This window comes from Brassica napus, chromosome A3 (assembly GCF_020379485.1).
Source record: "Brassica napus cultivar Da-Ae chromosome A3, Da-Ae, whole genome shotgun sequence".
In the NCBI taxonomy this organism is placed as follows: domain Eukaryota; kingdom Viridiplantae; phylum Streptophyta; class Magnoliopsida; order Brassicales; family Brassicaceae; genus Brassica; species Brassica napus.
The window spans coordinates 22156483-22172606 of record NC_063436.1 but is presented as its reverse complement, the minus strand read 5'-3'; the positions used below and the strand labels follow the sequence as shown (position 1 = coordinate 22172606).

Sequence of the window (16124 nt, the reverse complement as noted above, 5' to 3'; positions counted from 1 at the left end):
AATAGAAGAAGGAAAAAAATATAAGTGTCTTTCCTTTTAGAGATTCTGAGAAATTTTTTAAGCAAATTTTCAGTATTTGTTAGCATTTTCTTGGTTAATTTTAATTTAATATAATTTTAAATTAAGAAGTTCTTACGAATACGGATGAGTTTACAAAAACTTCAAAATCGACCCGAGTGAAAAAACTTCAAAATCGACCCGTGAAGTGAAAAAATATAAAATATTATCAAGTAGCAACAATTTTCTTTTTTTAAGTAGCAACAATTATCTTATTATTATATATATATATATATGGTGATCAAGAATTCAAGATTATTAGAAAATATCATTATGTGTATTTTGTATAAGCAAATGCAACATGTTGGTCCTCAAAGAATTGAAGTATGCTGAGTATAATATCATTATTATAATTTACTGTTTGTATATACTGATAATATTCATTCATCGTACACATTACCAACGACTCATCATCATTAGTTCATTACCCTGTCAATTAATTTGGTTAACTAGATTTTGACCCGCGCAGGCGCGCGGGTGTATATTTTGAAAAATATGTTGATATTTGTTTTTCATGTAATTATTAGGATTTGGAAAAATGAATCCGAGGAACATAACCGATACCGATCCAAAGATATAGTACCAAACCCAAACATAAATTGATTAAATATTCTAATTATTCAAAATTTTGTTATTTAGAGAACCGAATCTGATCCGAACCGAAGTATTTGGGTATCCAAATTTATCTAAAAATAGATTTATATACTTATATATATTAATTATTTTTAGATTTAACGCATATAAAACATCAAAAATGATACCTTTAAATTGGTTTAAATACTTGAAAATATATATAGATAGTCAAAAGTAAATATCTGAAATAGTTAAAGTATACTCAAATCACCAAAAATACTTAAAATAATTATTGATTTCGTATCCAAAATTTTAAATCAAGCCAATTGATATGTTAAGCTTAAGTATTATGACATATGTTATTCAAATTTATACGTAATATATTATTTTATTTATACATTTTGAGAAATTTAAAATATATAATGATTTAAGACTTTAAAAATAATTTAAATTAGTTATCCAAACCCAAACCAAACCCGCAAAGATCCAAATCGAACTCAAACCAAAATTTAGAAACATTCTAATAAGGCTGAAATCTTTGACCCCGAAAACCCAAAATACAAACCGATCAGAACTAAACCCGTATGGGTATCCAAAAGCCCATCCCTAGTCATTATTATATATCGTATTTTATCATCATATAATTAATCGTATTTTATATGTATCATCATATAAAAAATCATATAATTAATAGTATTTTATACATACCATCATATAAATAATTACATATATTATATTTTTAAAACTTAATATGAAATATGAAAACCATAATTTGAGTTGGTATTTCAAATTGGGCTTTGTATTATATTTTTCTTATATATATTGACAATATTTTTTTATAATGGTTATTGAAAAATAGTTTAGTAAAAATCCATTTTTGAATATATGTATATTTTTGAATCAATTTTTGATATAAATCAAATTTGAATTATTATTTTGATTTGAAATATGTATATAAAGTTTAAATTTTGTTTTATGGTTAGATTATAAATTTTTTTTTTAGGGAATTAGATTGACCCATTTTGGTATATTTTAAAAGTGGCCTAGATAACTTTCAATTTTTTAAAAAAACATAAGTCCATTATTTTTTTTCTTAATACTACTATCCTTGTTTTCAAACAAAAATATTTTTTTTTAAAAGACTGCAATCCATGTTTTCAAACAGTCCAAATTTTTAAAAGTCTTATTCAAGTCTCCAAACACTCCAATTTTGTACTATTAAGTATCAACTATGTATTCATATGCTCTATGTACTAAGTATACGCCAATGAAACTGTATTTCACACTAAAAGAATACGACCTGCCATTGAGTTTGAGAGAGGGTGGGTTATAAAACTTTGTGATCTTAAAATATCTTCAGTGATAAGTTTCTTAAAAAAAAATTCTTAGAAATTATAACATAAATAAAATTAAATAGAAGAAGGAAAAAAATATAAGTGTCTTTCCTTTTAGAGATTCTGAGAAATTTTTTAAGCAAATTTTCAGTATTTGTTAGCATTTTCTTGGTTAATTTTAATTTAATATAATTTTAAATTAAGAAGTTCTTACGAATACGGATGAGTTTACAAAAACTTCAAAATCGACCCGAGTGAAAAAACTTCAAAATCGACCCGTGAAGTGAAAAAATATAAAATATTATCAAGTAGCAACAATTTTCTTTTTTTAAGTAGCAACAATTATCTTATTATTATATATATATATATATGGTGATCAAGAATTCAAGATTATTAGAAAATATCATTATGTGTATTTTGTATAAGCAAATGCAACATGTTGGTCCTCAAAGAATTGAAGTATGCTGAGTATAATATCATTATTATAATTTACTGTTTGTATATACTGATAATATTCATTCATCGTACACATTACCAACGACTCATCATCATTAGTTCATTACCCTGTCAATTAATTTGGTTAACTAGATTTTGATCCGCGCAGGCGCGCGGGTGTATATTTTGAAAAATATGTTGATATTTGTTTTTCATGTAATTATTAGGATTTGGAAAAATGAATCCGAGGAACATAACCGATACCGATCCAAAGATATAGTACCAAACCCAAACATAAATTGATTAAATATTCTAATTATTCAAAATTTTGTTATTTAGAGAACCGAATCTGATCCGAACCGAAGTATTTGGGTATCCGAATTTATCTAAAAATAGATTTATATACTTATATATATTAATTATTTTTAGATTTAACGCATATAAAACATCAAAAATGATACCTTTAAATTGGTTTAAATACTTGAAAATATATATAGATAGTCAAAAGTAAATATCTGAAATAGTTAAAGTATACTCAAATCACCAAAAATACTTAAAATAATTATTGATTTCGTATCCAAAATTTTAAATCAAGCCAATTGATATGTTAAGCTTAAGTATTATGACATATGTTATTCAAATTTATACGTAATATATTATTTTATTTATACATTTTGAGAAATTTAAAATATATAATGATTTAAGACTTTAAAAATAATTTAAATTAGTTATCCAAACCCAAACCAAACCCGCAAAGATCCAAATCGAACTCAAACCAAAATTTAGAAACATTCTAATAAGGCTGAAATCTTTGACCCCGAAAACCCAAAATACAAACCGATCAGAACTAAACCCGTATGGGTATCCAAAAGCCCATCCCTAGTCATTATTATATATCGTATTTTATCATCATATAATTAATCGTATTTTATATGTATCATCATATAAAAAATCATATAATTAATAGTATTTTATACATACCATCATATAAATAATTACATATATTATATTTTTAAAACTTAATATGAAATATGAAAACCATAATTTGAGTTGGTATTTCAAATTGGGCTTTGTATTATATTTTTCTTATATATATTGACAATATTTTTTTATAATGGTTATTGAAAAATAGTTTAGTAAAAATCCATTTTTGAATATATGTATATTTTTGAATCAATTTTTGATATAAATCAAATTTGAATTATTATTTTGATTTGAAATATGTATATAAAGTTTAAATTTTGTTTTATGGTTAGATTAGAAAATTTTTTTTTAGGGAATTAGATTGACCCATTTTGGTATATTTTAAAAGTGGCCTAGATAACTTTCAATTTTTTAAAAAAACATAAGTCCATTATTTTTTTTCTTAATACTACTATCCTTGTTTTCAAACAAAAATATTTTTTTTTAAAAGACTGCAATCCATGTTTTCAAACAGTCCAAATTTTTAAAAATCTTATTCAAGTCTCCAAACACTCCAATTTTGTACTTGAGTTTTAATAAGATAGATTGGTCATAATTAAGCAGAGAGAAAAAAAAATCACGAGTTGTTCAAAAAGAAAAAAACAATCACGTAATTTGCCAGTGTATTAACTTTCCAAAATATTAATCCACGAAGAGGCAAAAAAAGTTTATCAAAATTACATTTTTAACCCAAAATTAAAAAAAAAAAAAACAAGGCCGTTCAAGCGAAAAGGTTGAGCAACTTTGTCGTTTCTCCCCCGCCGCGTACAAACCGTTCACTGGCGATGTTATCCAGAAACGGCGCCGTTGTAACGGATTCCTCCGAGTACGGTGTTTCTGGTCGACGCGTTTCCTCCTTAAACGGTGTCGTTTTAACCGGAAAAGTAGGGATTAGAGAGAAATCTAGCTCCGACGACGGTCGTTCTTGTTGTTGCTCTGACGCTAATCGTCTCCGTTTGGGCGGAGAAGCCGTCGCTCTGGACCTAGAGCTCGAGAATCTGGAGTGGTGGTAGTAGACATCCCGATCACCGGAATCATTCATCATCTCCATGCAAATCTCGGATGCTTCGTCGGAAGTCGGCGACGGGAATCCGCCGTCACGTGTAAGCAACTCAGGGATAGGTTTCAAAGAACCGCCGCGGAGCACCGTCTCAACCGCCGCTTGACAGACACTCCAGTTCCCCGTCCACAGCAACCCGACGGCGCCGTTCACCGGATTCACAGTTCTTCCGCAAGCTTCGTAGAGCAAAGACTGAAACAAAGCTGCAAATGACCAAAATACCCTCACGACGATCAGAAAACGATGCCGTTTTAAAGAAAAGCAGATTTAGAGTAGTAGTTGGTTTACTTAAGTACCAGGGCACTGAGATTCCGGTACGGAGGAGATGAACGACATGAGGCCAGCACGGCCGAAGAATTTGGCTACAAAGACGGTGGCGTGGCCTTGAGCTTCAGCTGATTCGATCCACTGGATACAGGGACGGAGGATGCAAGTCTCGCTGCAACCTTTCCGGAGAACACGACAACCATTACAACTCATAGTTTCAGATAATATTAATTAACCTTTTAATTTTCTCCTGGTTTGCTGTTATCTGGGAGATTCTCAAGAGAGTTTGAAGAAGAAGATGAAGATTTGCTTTGGATGCAAGAAAGAAATATCTGGAGAGAGAGAGAGAGAGAGAGATTCCGACAAGGTATTCAATGTTTTTGGAAGATGAAGCAGACCAATGTATATATAGAGAGACGCATTGATACTTGAGTTAAGGAATGGGCCATTCTGTGATTTTTTATTTTATCATAAACATTTTAATTGGATGATAAATAATGGATGAACCCTACTACATAATTTGCAAATCGAATGATTACTGCAGCAAAATAAATATTCGGCAAATATACTTAGACAATTGATTAAATTGTGTAAACAAGAAAATCTATATGAACAAACTAAGTAGGAAGAAAGTGAATTTGAATTAAGTTTTACAAAAGGAAATGGTGTGTGGTTGTTGACTAGTTGGTGATTAGGAGAGAGAAGTAAAAGTGAGATTCCAAGGTGATGGGTGCAAAGTGCAAACGGCTCCGTGTCTCCGCGAATAGCCTATGCCTCCTCAGCCATTGGTTCTTTTTTCAAAATTTTATTCATTTTTTATGATTCATATAAACGTCATGCGTGAACGATCTCGAGTATTTGATGACAATTGTCAAGTTAAAGTAGCATTTCTATTTGTTCAATAATCTGTTGAACTCGTTAAGCTAAACTTACATTTCTTAATCATCTCATGTATGCTTTTACAAATAGCTAAGGTTCATGTACGTAGACTTGTACACAATTTGTTTAATTCATCAAACCAAGAAAATTAGTTTGTTTGGGGTTAAGTCTAAGCTGCCCCTTCAGCTAAACAAACCCACCATCTGACCCTTAAATCATCCTTAAGGGTTTTGATGGTTAGTATAAACAATGTTTTAGAAGAAAATATAGGGATTTTGCCAACGATCCTAGTTGTCTCACGTGTGTGACCAAATTAAATATAACTTGTCCTTAACATTAGAAAACAAAAGATATAAGCATATATATGGTTATTAATCTTTAGTTCATGTAAGTGTATGCTTCTACTTCATGTAAGTTTAATGAATATGCATGCTTTTCACATGGTGGTCATTAACTCGGCATTCGGTCAATAAGGCAAGTTTCCACTAAATGCAGCCGTTTGTATATACTTTATCTATTCCCCTATCAATTCATTTTCTTTAGTATTTAAAAAGCATGCATATTTATTGAACTTCGTTTTTTTTTTGAACTTCGTTGTTTATGTAAACATTTGTAAGTCATTTAAACTGTTGATCCAGAATACTTGAGGGCCAAAACTTTGGTCACGAAGACAGCATATAATAGTGTTGTGTGATAAAGTAGGTATTAGTCATGAAACGTATTACTTACTAGTATAAGGCCTAACTCTGAATAGGGAAACTGGAATTTTCAAAATTTTATTGGTGGAAAAACTGAAATTTCAATATAACATAGTACTGTGTTTGTATATGACATGTGGTAAATTGATGCAATGTAAAATTTACTAACATAGCGAATAATTATGGGCGGAAAACAAAAGTTTTAATGAAATTTTAGATCTGGTAAACAAGTTTTTAAACAAAAGATAATAACTTGATATTTTAACACCTTTATAACATGTCACACAAAATAGAACATACGAATTGATTTAATTAATAATTCATATAACTAAGAGGAATACTCAAATTGTATTCACTAACAACTCGTAAGATAAAATATTGAAAGTCAGCAATAGATATCAAAAGATATCCACGTTAATTGCAGAACTGTCAAAGAAACTAGCCAGAAGCTTCCCACTTGGAGACTTTCTTCAGCCTCATCATTAACAACTTCGAGACTCTTATAAGAACCAAGAAATTTAGTAGGAAAGAGATGAGTATAGTGTGTATGCATAGAATTGGTTCTCGACCTTATATCATTCTTCATTTCTTCCTATTTCTCAAATTAGAAATTGTGTTAAAGATCTTTTACTTATCTTATTTGATTTGACATTTAATAATATTCATTTAGGTGGATTTCGAGTCAAAACACCTGCGTAATTTTTTTAAATAAGTGATCAACTCATTTTAGAGTTGACATCAAATTTTGACGGCTTAAGTTTGATCATGTGGTTTATTCTAGGCCTAGTTTATTCAACATAGATCTAAATTCCCTGCTTGACTTCAAATCATGTATTCATGTTTCTTACTTCGGTAATGTTAGAGCATTAGCATCCATAAGTATTTCTTATAGGTCTTTGCACATTATTAAATTGTTCTTTTAAACTATTTTAGTTATATGATTAATTTTAATCATTAAAAATATTTGTATCATTGTAAGGTGAACATGTATCAATAGTCTTTTAAAATCTTGTTGAGAGTCACTTGTACAAAAGACATTTCTCACTTCTACTTTTCATATCTTATACATATTAGGTATGAACTCATTTGAGATATTATCAGTGTTCATACTATTATTTACTCCGTTTAAAAATATCTTATTTACGTCTTTTTAACTTTTATTTATGGATTGTGAATTACATCCCATCCAATTTCTTTCCATTTAATTTAAAATGTTTGTATATTCATTGATTTGTATTAAAATAATAATTATTTATTATAAAATAATTTATTTTATTTTAAATAAAATTATATTGAACTATTGATTTGAGAATGTAGTTTATATATGTTTTAGTAAAATTTTGGTGATTTAAAATATATTATTAAGTTTTATTTTCTTTAATAAAAATCAATCTCATGTGGATGTGATTTTAGAGAATTTCAATAAAAGTTGTATCATTTTTTAATTCACTGGAAACTAAATTTCATTAAATTTAAATATTTTCAAATTCTTTCAAATTTCCTATTGAATAAAAATCATATAATACTTTTTCGAATTTATTTATTGCTGGTTTAGTTTTTGTTTTTTAAGTCTACCGATTTGATCCTAAACATTTTCTCTTCTTTTTTCAACTGAAGTGAAAAAAATTCTCTCAATCATATCATATATATACATGTGTATGTCACATTAGATTAGGCTTTCCAATATTCACATACCCATTCTTTTACAATGGATCATCTAACAATTTCTAACTCTAACATGCACGTATGCTCTTTTTGCTGGGGATAATTAGTGAGGTTTTGAACAACCGTGCTATAACATGCGACAGTTTGATATCAAAAGAAAAAAAGAAGAAAAATCGACAATAAATCTCTAAACGATCGGTCCGCCCTTTGCACTAGTGGTATGATATCCAGTATATTCTGTAGCATTAAATATGTCTTCCCAAAACTGACCAGTTTAACCAATAGGGTATATTGCTTCATTTGTTCCAAAATCTATTTCACGCCGAGTTCTGATTTAAAATAAAACCTGGTCTTTTTTTTTAACGCTGATTTATTACGATATTATATTTATGAGAAAAATTACAAAGACAATCGACAACCGACAATACTACCTGCCTTATGAAGATCTACGCCTAATTACATCATGTGAGCCGTTCTATAAAGATCCATTCCTGACCAGATTTACTTGCTTCATGTTGAAGCTTCCTTATAAACCTTACTTTTTATAGTCTATATTAATAAATCACTCTTCTCCAGGATTATGCAATTTTTTACAGATTACAGGAAATAAAAACCGGTTTATTAATATAATTGGGCTTAAGTTCTCAGCTATTAGACATGATCCACTATGATCTCTAATACAGTTTTCCTATGTCCAAACAATGATGAGTCATTGGTACCACTGCACCATTTGAGCGGCACCACTGCAAAAAGAATTTGGATATTATTGGATCGTACGACTGCTTTAGGCCTTTAACACACATATAAGGCCATACTATTAATACATGTTGCAAATTACCCAAGAAATTTGGTAAATTCATTAGACCGAGTTTTGCATACAAATACGAACAAGTCATTATTTGCCACTTAGCCAAAATTACCTTTTCGATAATGTAAGATTTAAAAATCAATTTTCAGTGTCAAAAATAATACTACTCGTCTTATGTATGCACTAAATTCAGAGAAGATACCCAAAATTACCTTTTCTTCGAAATGCATAACTACTCTTTTTCTTAGAAGATTCACAAGAACTGGGATCGATTAGGACGTTGTACGATATTTAACGTGATAAACTATCATAATAAATAGTCTCTTAACACTCATGAAAACGAAGTAATACAGATTTATAAAAAAGAAAAAAAATCAAAGCGTGGAGGGAAGTGTGAGTGCCAACCAATCAAATGGATAAATAGTAATCAAAGACGACATGACACTTAAGGATTAGCTTCGTTAGATACTACTAACCGATCTATCACTACTTTAATAATTGATACTAACATTTCCAAAATTAATACTAATTTCTCCAATCTAAACATGTTATTTCGAATTGGGAATTGATTACTTAAATATTAAAAATGTTTAGCAAAGTAGTTAATCGTAAGGCACAGATCACTGACAATCTTAGTCATAGAAGTGGCTCCTTGGCTTGCGGAAGTAGTAAATGAAAAAAAGGAAATTTCCAAGAAATAGAAGTTTCATTAACCATTTCTCTTTTATTATTTCTCTTATTAAAGCAAAAATACAAATCCAAATATATCCTCTTTATTTACTTTTTATAAACAAAACCCAAAAACGAATAATCATATGAAGATTTTTTTATTTTCGTATACGTAAAAAAGAAAGTAAAAAAAATCCAAAGTCCACTCCAATCATTTTCATTACAGACTCATCAACATCTCAGCTAATGATCCACACTAGCTAGCTGATCGGTAAAAATTAATAATAATCCGACTCCGACTTTGATTCTTTTTTTTTGCTAAAAGGCCGACTTTGATTCTTCGCCGGAGAGTTAACATTTTACAAGTGTTTCATCGTGATCAGCCGGTAAATTCAGGTCAAAGCCGTGATTATTACTACCGTTACCGTTACCACCGTCGTAATGACACCGTTTGTGACCACCCAATGCTTGACCAGATGGAAACGACTTAAAACAGATAGAGCACTTATGAGTCTTCCCACTTTGACTAATTAAACCGTTACTAATATTTCCGTTATTAGTAACGGAACCGTTAGCACTGTTATTAGTATCTTGGCAATTAGTATTACTAACCGGTTTCCGGTGACTGGTTTTGTGTCCACCTAACGCTTGATAAGACGGGAAAGATTTGCCACAGACGGAGCACTTGTAGTCTCGGTGGTGATGATCGGACGGTGGAGCAGGAGGAGAGTGATGATCATTACCATCATTGGAGGAGGAGGAGGAGGAGCCACGAGCAAGCATGAGGAGGCAGATAGCAAGATACTCTTCTTCGGAAGGAGGGTGTGACTGATCTACAGTTCGGTGTCGTTTTGTGCGTTTTCTTTTGGTCCATGACTCAAGATTCTCCGGCTCGGTTAGGAAAGGAGGAGGAGCGGTGGTGGAGGTTGGAGAATTGAGAGTGTCGAGAGCCATATGGTCACCTCTGATTACTTGAGGATTGAGAGAGATTGTTGTATAACAATTAAAAAAGGAAAGAAATATAAAGAGGATTGAGTGAAGTGAGCTGGTGAGGGAGTGAGATGAGATGTGAGAAGCACGTCTTTGTGTATAATTTTTGGGTGATTAAGAGTTGGAACGTGGGCTCTAAGTGGTGCTTCTTCTCTTATTCCTCTATAGCCATTAATGTCTCATCCTATTTTTTAATCTTTAATAATTATTATATTTTATTAATATACAGAGAGAAATATAAACATTGAACTAATTTCATTCCGTACATAAAATATATGAAAACCGAAATCTGAAAACCCCATATTTTCAATAGGACCAACTTGTTTTCTTATAATGCTTATTGCTTAATCTAAGAATGCCTATATTTAAATGATGTGCGGTGGGATAAAATCAAGTAAACTATATATGTATTAGAGTCTAACATCAACCTTTATTGAAACCCCGAAAAAGGTAATACAGTCACACAGATGAAATATCAAAGTACTTATCAAAGTTGTGCCAGTTTTGGCGATAGGTACCAGTCCAAATCATGTATTAATCAGCTAATTCAATCTATCCTTATTTATTTTATTTTGCAAAGGGAAAAAAATATTATACATAGAAAAAGAGAACAATCACAGAGATTTCAAATAAAAATATTTACTAACACTATATAACCACTCATAATTTTCATTAGTAAACGTGGATATGTTGTTGATGAAGCTTTTGTGTTGACAATCTCTGCAGAGTTAGTTTAAAGGTTTGGCCAGTTTAGCGAATCTTTTCACCTGTGAATCTGTGATGTGTGGGTCATAGCTGGCCTGTCGTGTTTTCACTGGCTGGATCAAGTTTGATTATTTGGTTTGGACACGTGGATTGTTATGTATGGTGGACGTGGATGGAGATTTGGTGGAGACTTAAAAAAGACGGTACGTGACTTTCTTAAGGCTCAGGCTACTACATTGGTTGTGATCACCAGCTTCATTATCTTTCTCCTTTTTTTTTAAAGTTATGTTTGCTTGTAAGTTTGATATTTAGAACAAAAATTTAGTATTTTTATTTAACTAGAAATAGATATATAATACCACAGAAAATAAATGAAGATAGTTACATGGAATGATAACGATGTAGAATGGACAGTTGAGATAAACGAGGTCCCGGGAGCAAGTGAGTGAGTGAGAGATATTTGATGGCAAATTTGATTTTCCTTTTTAATTTATAATGTTTCATGTAATGTGTTTTCTACATGAAAATCAAAGGTTGGTTGTTTTATTATTTTAAATAAAAAAGTTAGGAAATTAAAGGTTTGTGAAGTTATTTTTCTCATCGGTTTTTTCCCAGGTATTTAGAAATTTATATAATTAAAATAATTCTATAAATGGAACTCGATATGTTCATGTAACTGACAAATAATTTATTAGAATATCAATTTTATCCTTTGATTTTGTGTTCTTAGCCCAAGTTAACTTGAACAAAAAGAACAACAAAAGTTAAACATAAACTTGGGCTACACAATAAATATGTCCTTGGCAAGTAAAGATTTGTCATGATAAAGTAGAAAATACACAACTCTTGTTCATTGCCACAGCTCTTCTTTTTGATGATCGATTTATTTTATTAACGTCTAACTCTAACTTTATTAATAACAAAAAAATTCCGAGGTTATACTGATTATCTAAGTTTTTGTTTAAATACTTAGTTGAAATCTACCGATACCATCAACAATGTTTAAGTTGTGACACTGCTGGGTTTGTTCGTACGTACTTGAATTGGTTTCAAAGCCATCTGCGATTACAGTCGTAAGTCGTTAAAGAGACTCACGACGTAATACCAAGAAAATGAGATATAGTTTGTAAGTTAATATAGCCATCCGAAATCCCAATTACTGGAAGCCTAAAGTTTTCTTTCGAAAAGTAAAAAAGAACAAAAATAAATTTGGCTTCGCCCGGGTTCGAACCGGAGACCTTCAGTGTGTTAGACTGACGTGATAACCAACTACACCACGAAACCACTTTTGCAAACTGTTGACAAAGGTATAACCAATATAAAACACAATTTAGTCTTCAGTGTATATTTGACCTTGTGGAGTCTCTTCTCGGTCTCTCTCTCTCTCTCTCTAGCAACTTTAGTACCGATCTCTCTCTCTAGGCTAGCTCTCGGAACAAGGATGAATAAGGGACCGGGACTATTCGCCGACATCGGCAAAAAAGCCAGAGGTAATTATAATAATCTTCACACTCTCTACCTCTCTAGCTTTCGATTTGCCATGAACCGAAACGCCGCCGTTTGCATTAACTTTATTTTATCTTCTGATGAAATCTGGGGTTTAAGCTGATTAAGTTTTTTTTTTTTTTTGTAAATAGATCTATTGACGAGAGATTACAACACGGATCAGAAGTTCAGTATCTCCACTAACACTCTCTCCGGCTTCGTAAGTTCAATTCAAATTCCCCTGAATTGCTTAGCTAATAACATGTTTCCTAGTGATTGATAAGCTCACTGACACTTGTTTATTGTCCCTAGGTTCTTACTTCCACTGTCCTTAAGAAAGGAGTTGTCCACGCTGCTGATGTTTCCACTCAATACAAGTCCCGAAACGCTCTCTTCGACGTCAAGATCGACACTGATTCAAACGTACAAAGAGTCCTCTTCGATACATATTAACAACTTTTGTCTTATTACAACAAGTTAAAAAAAAAAAAAACATGTCTTTTTCAAACTTTGGGCAGGTCATGACAACCATCACAATCACTGAGATCCTCCCCTCTACGAAAGCCATTGCTTCCTTCAAAGTCCCTGATTACAACTCCAGCAAGGTCATTTCTTTTTTATTATTGAAATCTAAATCTATAATTAATTAATGATGATTTTATTTATACAGCCTTGTGATGAATTTTTCTAACTCTTTTTTTAACAGCTTGAGGTTCAATACTTCCATGATCACGCGACGGTTACAGCCACTGCAGCGTTGAAACAAAACCCTCTGGTTGATCTAACAGCTACTCTTGGCTCCCCAACTATCTCATTCGGTGCCGAAGCTGGATACGACACTACTTCTCGGTCTTTCACTAAGTACAACTTCGGTATCAGTGTCACAAAGCCTGATAAATGTGCCTCCATAATACTGTAAGATGATCAAATAAAGATGTTCCTTTTATTAATAGATTAATCTGAAACAACTCTTTTGGTTACTTACAGTGGAGATAAAGCAGATTCGATCAAAGCCTCTTATCTTCAACACCTAGATGAGTCCAAGAGGAGCGCTGCGGTGGGGGAGGTTTACAGGAAGTTCTCGACGAATGAGAACGTGATTACTGTTGGTGGGTTGTATGCGGTTGATCACTTGACGAGTGTGAAAGCTAAGTTGAATAGTAACGGTAAGCTTGGTGCTCTTGTGCAGCATGAGGTTCTGCCGAAGTCGATTGTGACGATCTCGGGGGAGATTGATACCAAGACGTTGGAGAAGTACCCGAGGTTTGGTCTCTCGCTTGCTCTTAAACCTTGAAGAAGAGAGCTTAGTAGCTACAAGTTTGCCAAGGACCTTTTTTGTTCTCTCTCGTATGCCGTTGGTGGAGAGGCTTGAGTTTCGGTTTTGTATTCAGTTAAATAATGAGTTGTGGGAAGGTAAAACTTCTCTTGGAAGAATTATTTTTCGCATTTGTTGTTTTTTTAGGCTATTCTTGAGCCTTGCTCAATCAAACAATCTTAGCATTTTTTTTTCAAAGTTGAAGTCTCCTATGTTTGTTTTGGGCACGTGAGACCCTGATGGAAGATCGATGTGTAGATGCCCAAACAGAAAGATTAAAAACAGCATTATCAGTGCATCCGATGGACTTAATGTTTTGTAGCGTGACTGCGAGCCCGAACAAACAATTGAAAACAGAAGATCCTTTGTAAACCCTCATGTAGTATACTGTATTGTTTTACAAATTCGTTTTCACTTTTTACTTAGTGGAATATTTTGGTAATACCAAAATGAAACCATTTTATATCAATTTCAGTCGAAAAATATATTTTCGGAAGCGAGAAATGAATCTGGTGTGGTTAATTGTGTATACTATTTTCATGTTCAGCGAAATTGGGTCAAGAGAGCACTTGACAAAGTAGTTTGAAGCAAAATGAATCAAAAACCATCAGTAAGAAATTTATACACTAAACTGATTATTTATACAAGTGATTTTTCTTCTAAATTCGGAGTTGAGACATTGGTTAAATACAAAAAGAAAGCCACCACAAATAAATGGATCTTTCAATTCTAAAACAACAGAAATGATTTCTTCATACAAAGATTTGATTTTGAAGTCACGCATAAAATAAAAACTATACCCATAGGCAATAACTCATACTATCAAATCTCTAGCTTACTCGCACAATTCATATGTTAAAATCAATTAACCTTAGCTACCAAATTCAATAACCACAATAAACAAATCAAACATTAATATAACAAGCAATATGAAGAAAATGGCTAAATCTTCAAACTCATAATCGAAATTGAAACGATCCTTCTCATGTCCGAAACATAAATATAACATCCGACAAAACAAAACTCAAAGCCAAGAGAGTACTCGCTGATAATAAAAAACTAAAAAGATAATAAACCTTGTGTTTAATCAACGTTCTGCATAACATCCTCAGCAGTGAACTTGGTCCCCTTGTCCTTATCCGCCGCGGCACGGCCCTTGGCCTTCCTCTCCAAAAGCGACTTCCTGTCCTTATCCAACCTCAGCTTCGTTATCACAACCTTCGACGGCTGCACGCCGACGTTCACGGTGGTGCCGTTCACCTTCTCCCTCGTGATCCTCTCGATGTGAATCACCCACTTGCGACGGTACACCTGCACGACCTTTCCTTCGCGTCCCTTGTAGGTCCCGCGGACGATCTGGACCTCGTCGTCCTTGCGGATGGGCATGGATCTGACGTTGTACTTGGCGCGAAGGTCGGTGGAGAGAGGGGAGCTCATGATGACGCGCCTCTCGCTTGAGGAGGCTGTGAAGTGAGCCTTGCGGTTCTTCCTGCGGGAGGAGGTGACTCTTGGGTTGTACTTCATTTTCGCCGCCGGTTTGGAAATGGAGAAGGTCTCTTTAGGGTTTTTTTTCTGTGGAAGGAGGAAGCGGATGAGAGTGTTAACTGAATATATAGTCTGTTACAGAGCTAGGTTTAGGAGAAAAATTAGGGCTTTGTGTATAATGGGCTTGGGCTTTTATGCGACTACCACTCTTGTGAGTTTTATAATGCGCCTTTATCATTAAAATTACACATGCGACCTGAAAAACTTTGAGAGAAGGGAATTGCTGGAAAACAAAAAGCCGAAACTGTGTGAATCTTTTTTTCTTTTTTTCCACCAAAATTTTATTAAAAGATTAAGTCCAAAAAGAGACGAAACCCAATAACGACATAAATATAAAAGACCATGAAAAGCCATAAACCGAACAAAAAAAGCCTAAACAACAGACCACTAAACATTACATCTTATGACTCATAAGTCCAATGAAAAACCGTAGAGGAAGGCGCCAGCTCCACCATCAGCAAAGCCAAACTAGAGAAAAAACCGCTCAAACAAAACATCCCTTAAACTCAAGACTATGAACCAACCCTGACAGATCTACGATTTGATGAAAAGATTGCAACTGCCCTACGATTGAATCCAAAACTCCAATCTTCCAACCAAGAAACATTGACATTTTTAAAGATAAGAATAAACTTGAAGATGTAGCGGCCAACACATGAAAAGAGGAGCGATCAGA

General features: G+C 32.6%; 4 protein-coding genes and 1 non-coding gene across 6 annotated transcripts; 1 reads left to right on the top strand and 4 right to left on the bottom strand.

The window, feature by feature from the left end:
• Window positions 1–3968: 3968 nt before the first annotated feature.
• On the bottom strand, window positions 3969–5245 carry LOC106444302 (LOB domain-containing protein 38-like). The gene is made up of 2 exons (XM_013885786.3): window positions 4719–5245; window positions 3969–4625 (listed from the first exon to the last, which is right to left on the bottom strand). The coding sequence occupies exons 1-2, from the start codon at window positions 4900–4902 to the stop codon at window positions 4084–4086; spliced, it is 726 nt and encodes a 241-aa protein (XP_013741240.2). The 5' UTR covers window positions 4903–5245; the 3' UTR covers window positions 3969–4083.
• A 4198-nt stretch (window positions 5246–9443) lies between these two features.
• Window positions 9444–10678, bottom strand: LOC106345249 (zinc finger protein AZF1-like). 2 transcript variants are annotated; one of them, XM_013784476.3, is made up of 2 exons: window positions 10021–10678; window positions 9444–9894 (listed from the first exon to the last, which is right to left on the bottom strand). In XM_013784476.3, the coding sequence occupies exons 1-2, from the start codon at window positions 10360–10362 to the stop codon at window positions 9760–9762; spliced, it is 477 nt and encodes a 158-aa protein (XP_013639930.2). In that variant the 5' UTR covers window positions 10363–10678; the 3' UTR covers window positions 9444–9759. The 2 variants fall into 2 exon arrangements, with proteins under 2 accessions (XP_013639930.2, XP_013639929.2); XM_013784475.3 differs by having other exon boundaries at window positions 9444–10672.
• Window positions 10679–12313: 1635 nt separating this feature from the next.
• Window positions 12314–12387, bottom strand: TRNAV-AAC. Its single transcript has one exon. It is a non-coding gene; the product is annotated as a tRNA-Val (tRNA).
• A 52-nt stretch (window positions 12388–12439) lies between these two features.
• On the top strand, window positions 12440–14201 carry LOC106451945 (mitochondrial outer membrane protein porin 2-like). The gene is made up of 6 exons (XM_013893940.2): window positions 12440–12593; window positions 12741–12808; window positions 12901–13011; window positions 13107–13193; window positions 13295–13503; window positions 13576–14201. Exons 1-6 carry the CDS (start codon window positions 12545–12547, stop codon window positions 13880–13882), a joined length of 831 nt encoding a protein of 276 aa, XP_013749394.2. The 5' UTR covers window positions 12440–12544; the 3' UTR covers window positions 13883–14201.
• A 645-nt stretch (window positions 14202–14846) lies between these two features.
• On the bottom strand, window positions 14847–15499 carry LOC106451943 (60S ribosomal protein L26-1-like). The gene has a single exon (XM_013893939.3). The coding sequence runs from the start codon at window positions 15425–15427 to the stop codon at window positions 14987–14989; it is 441 nt and encodes a 146-aa protein (XP_013749393.1). The 5' UTR covers window positions 15428–15499; the 3' UTR covers window positions 14847–14986.
• Between the last annotated feature and the right edge of the window lie 625 nt (window positions 15500–16124).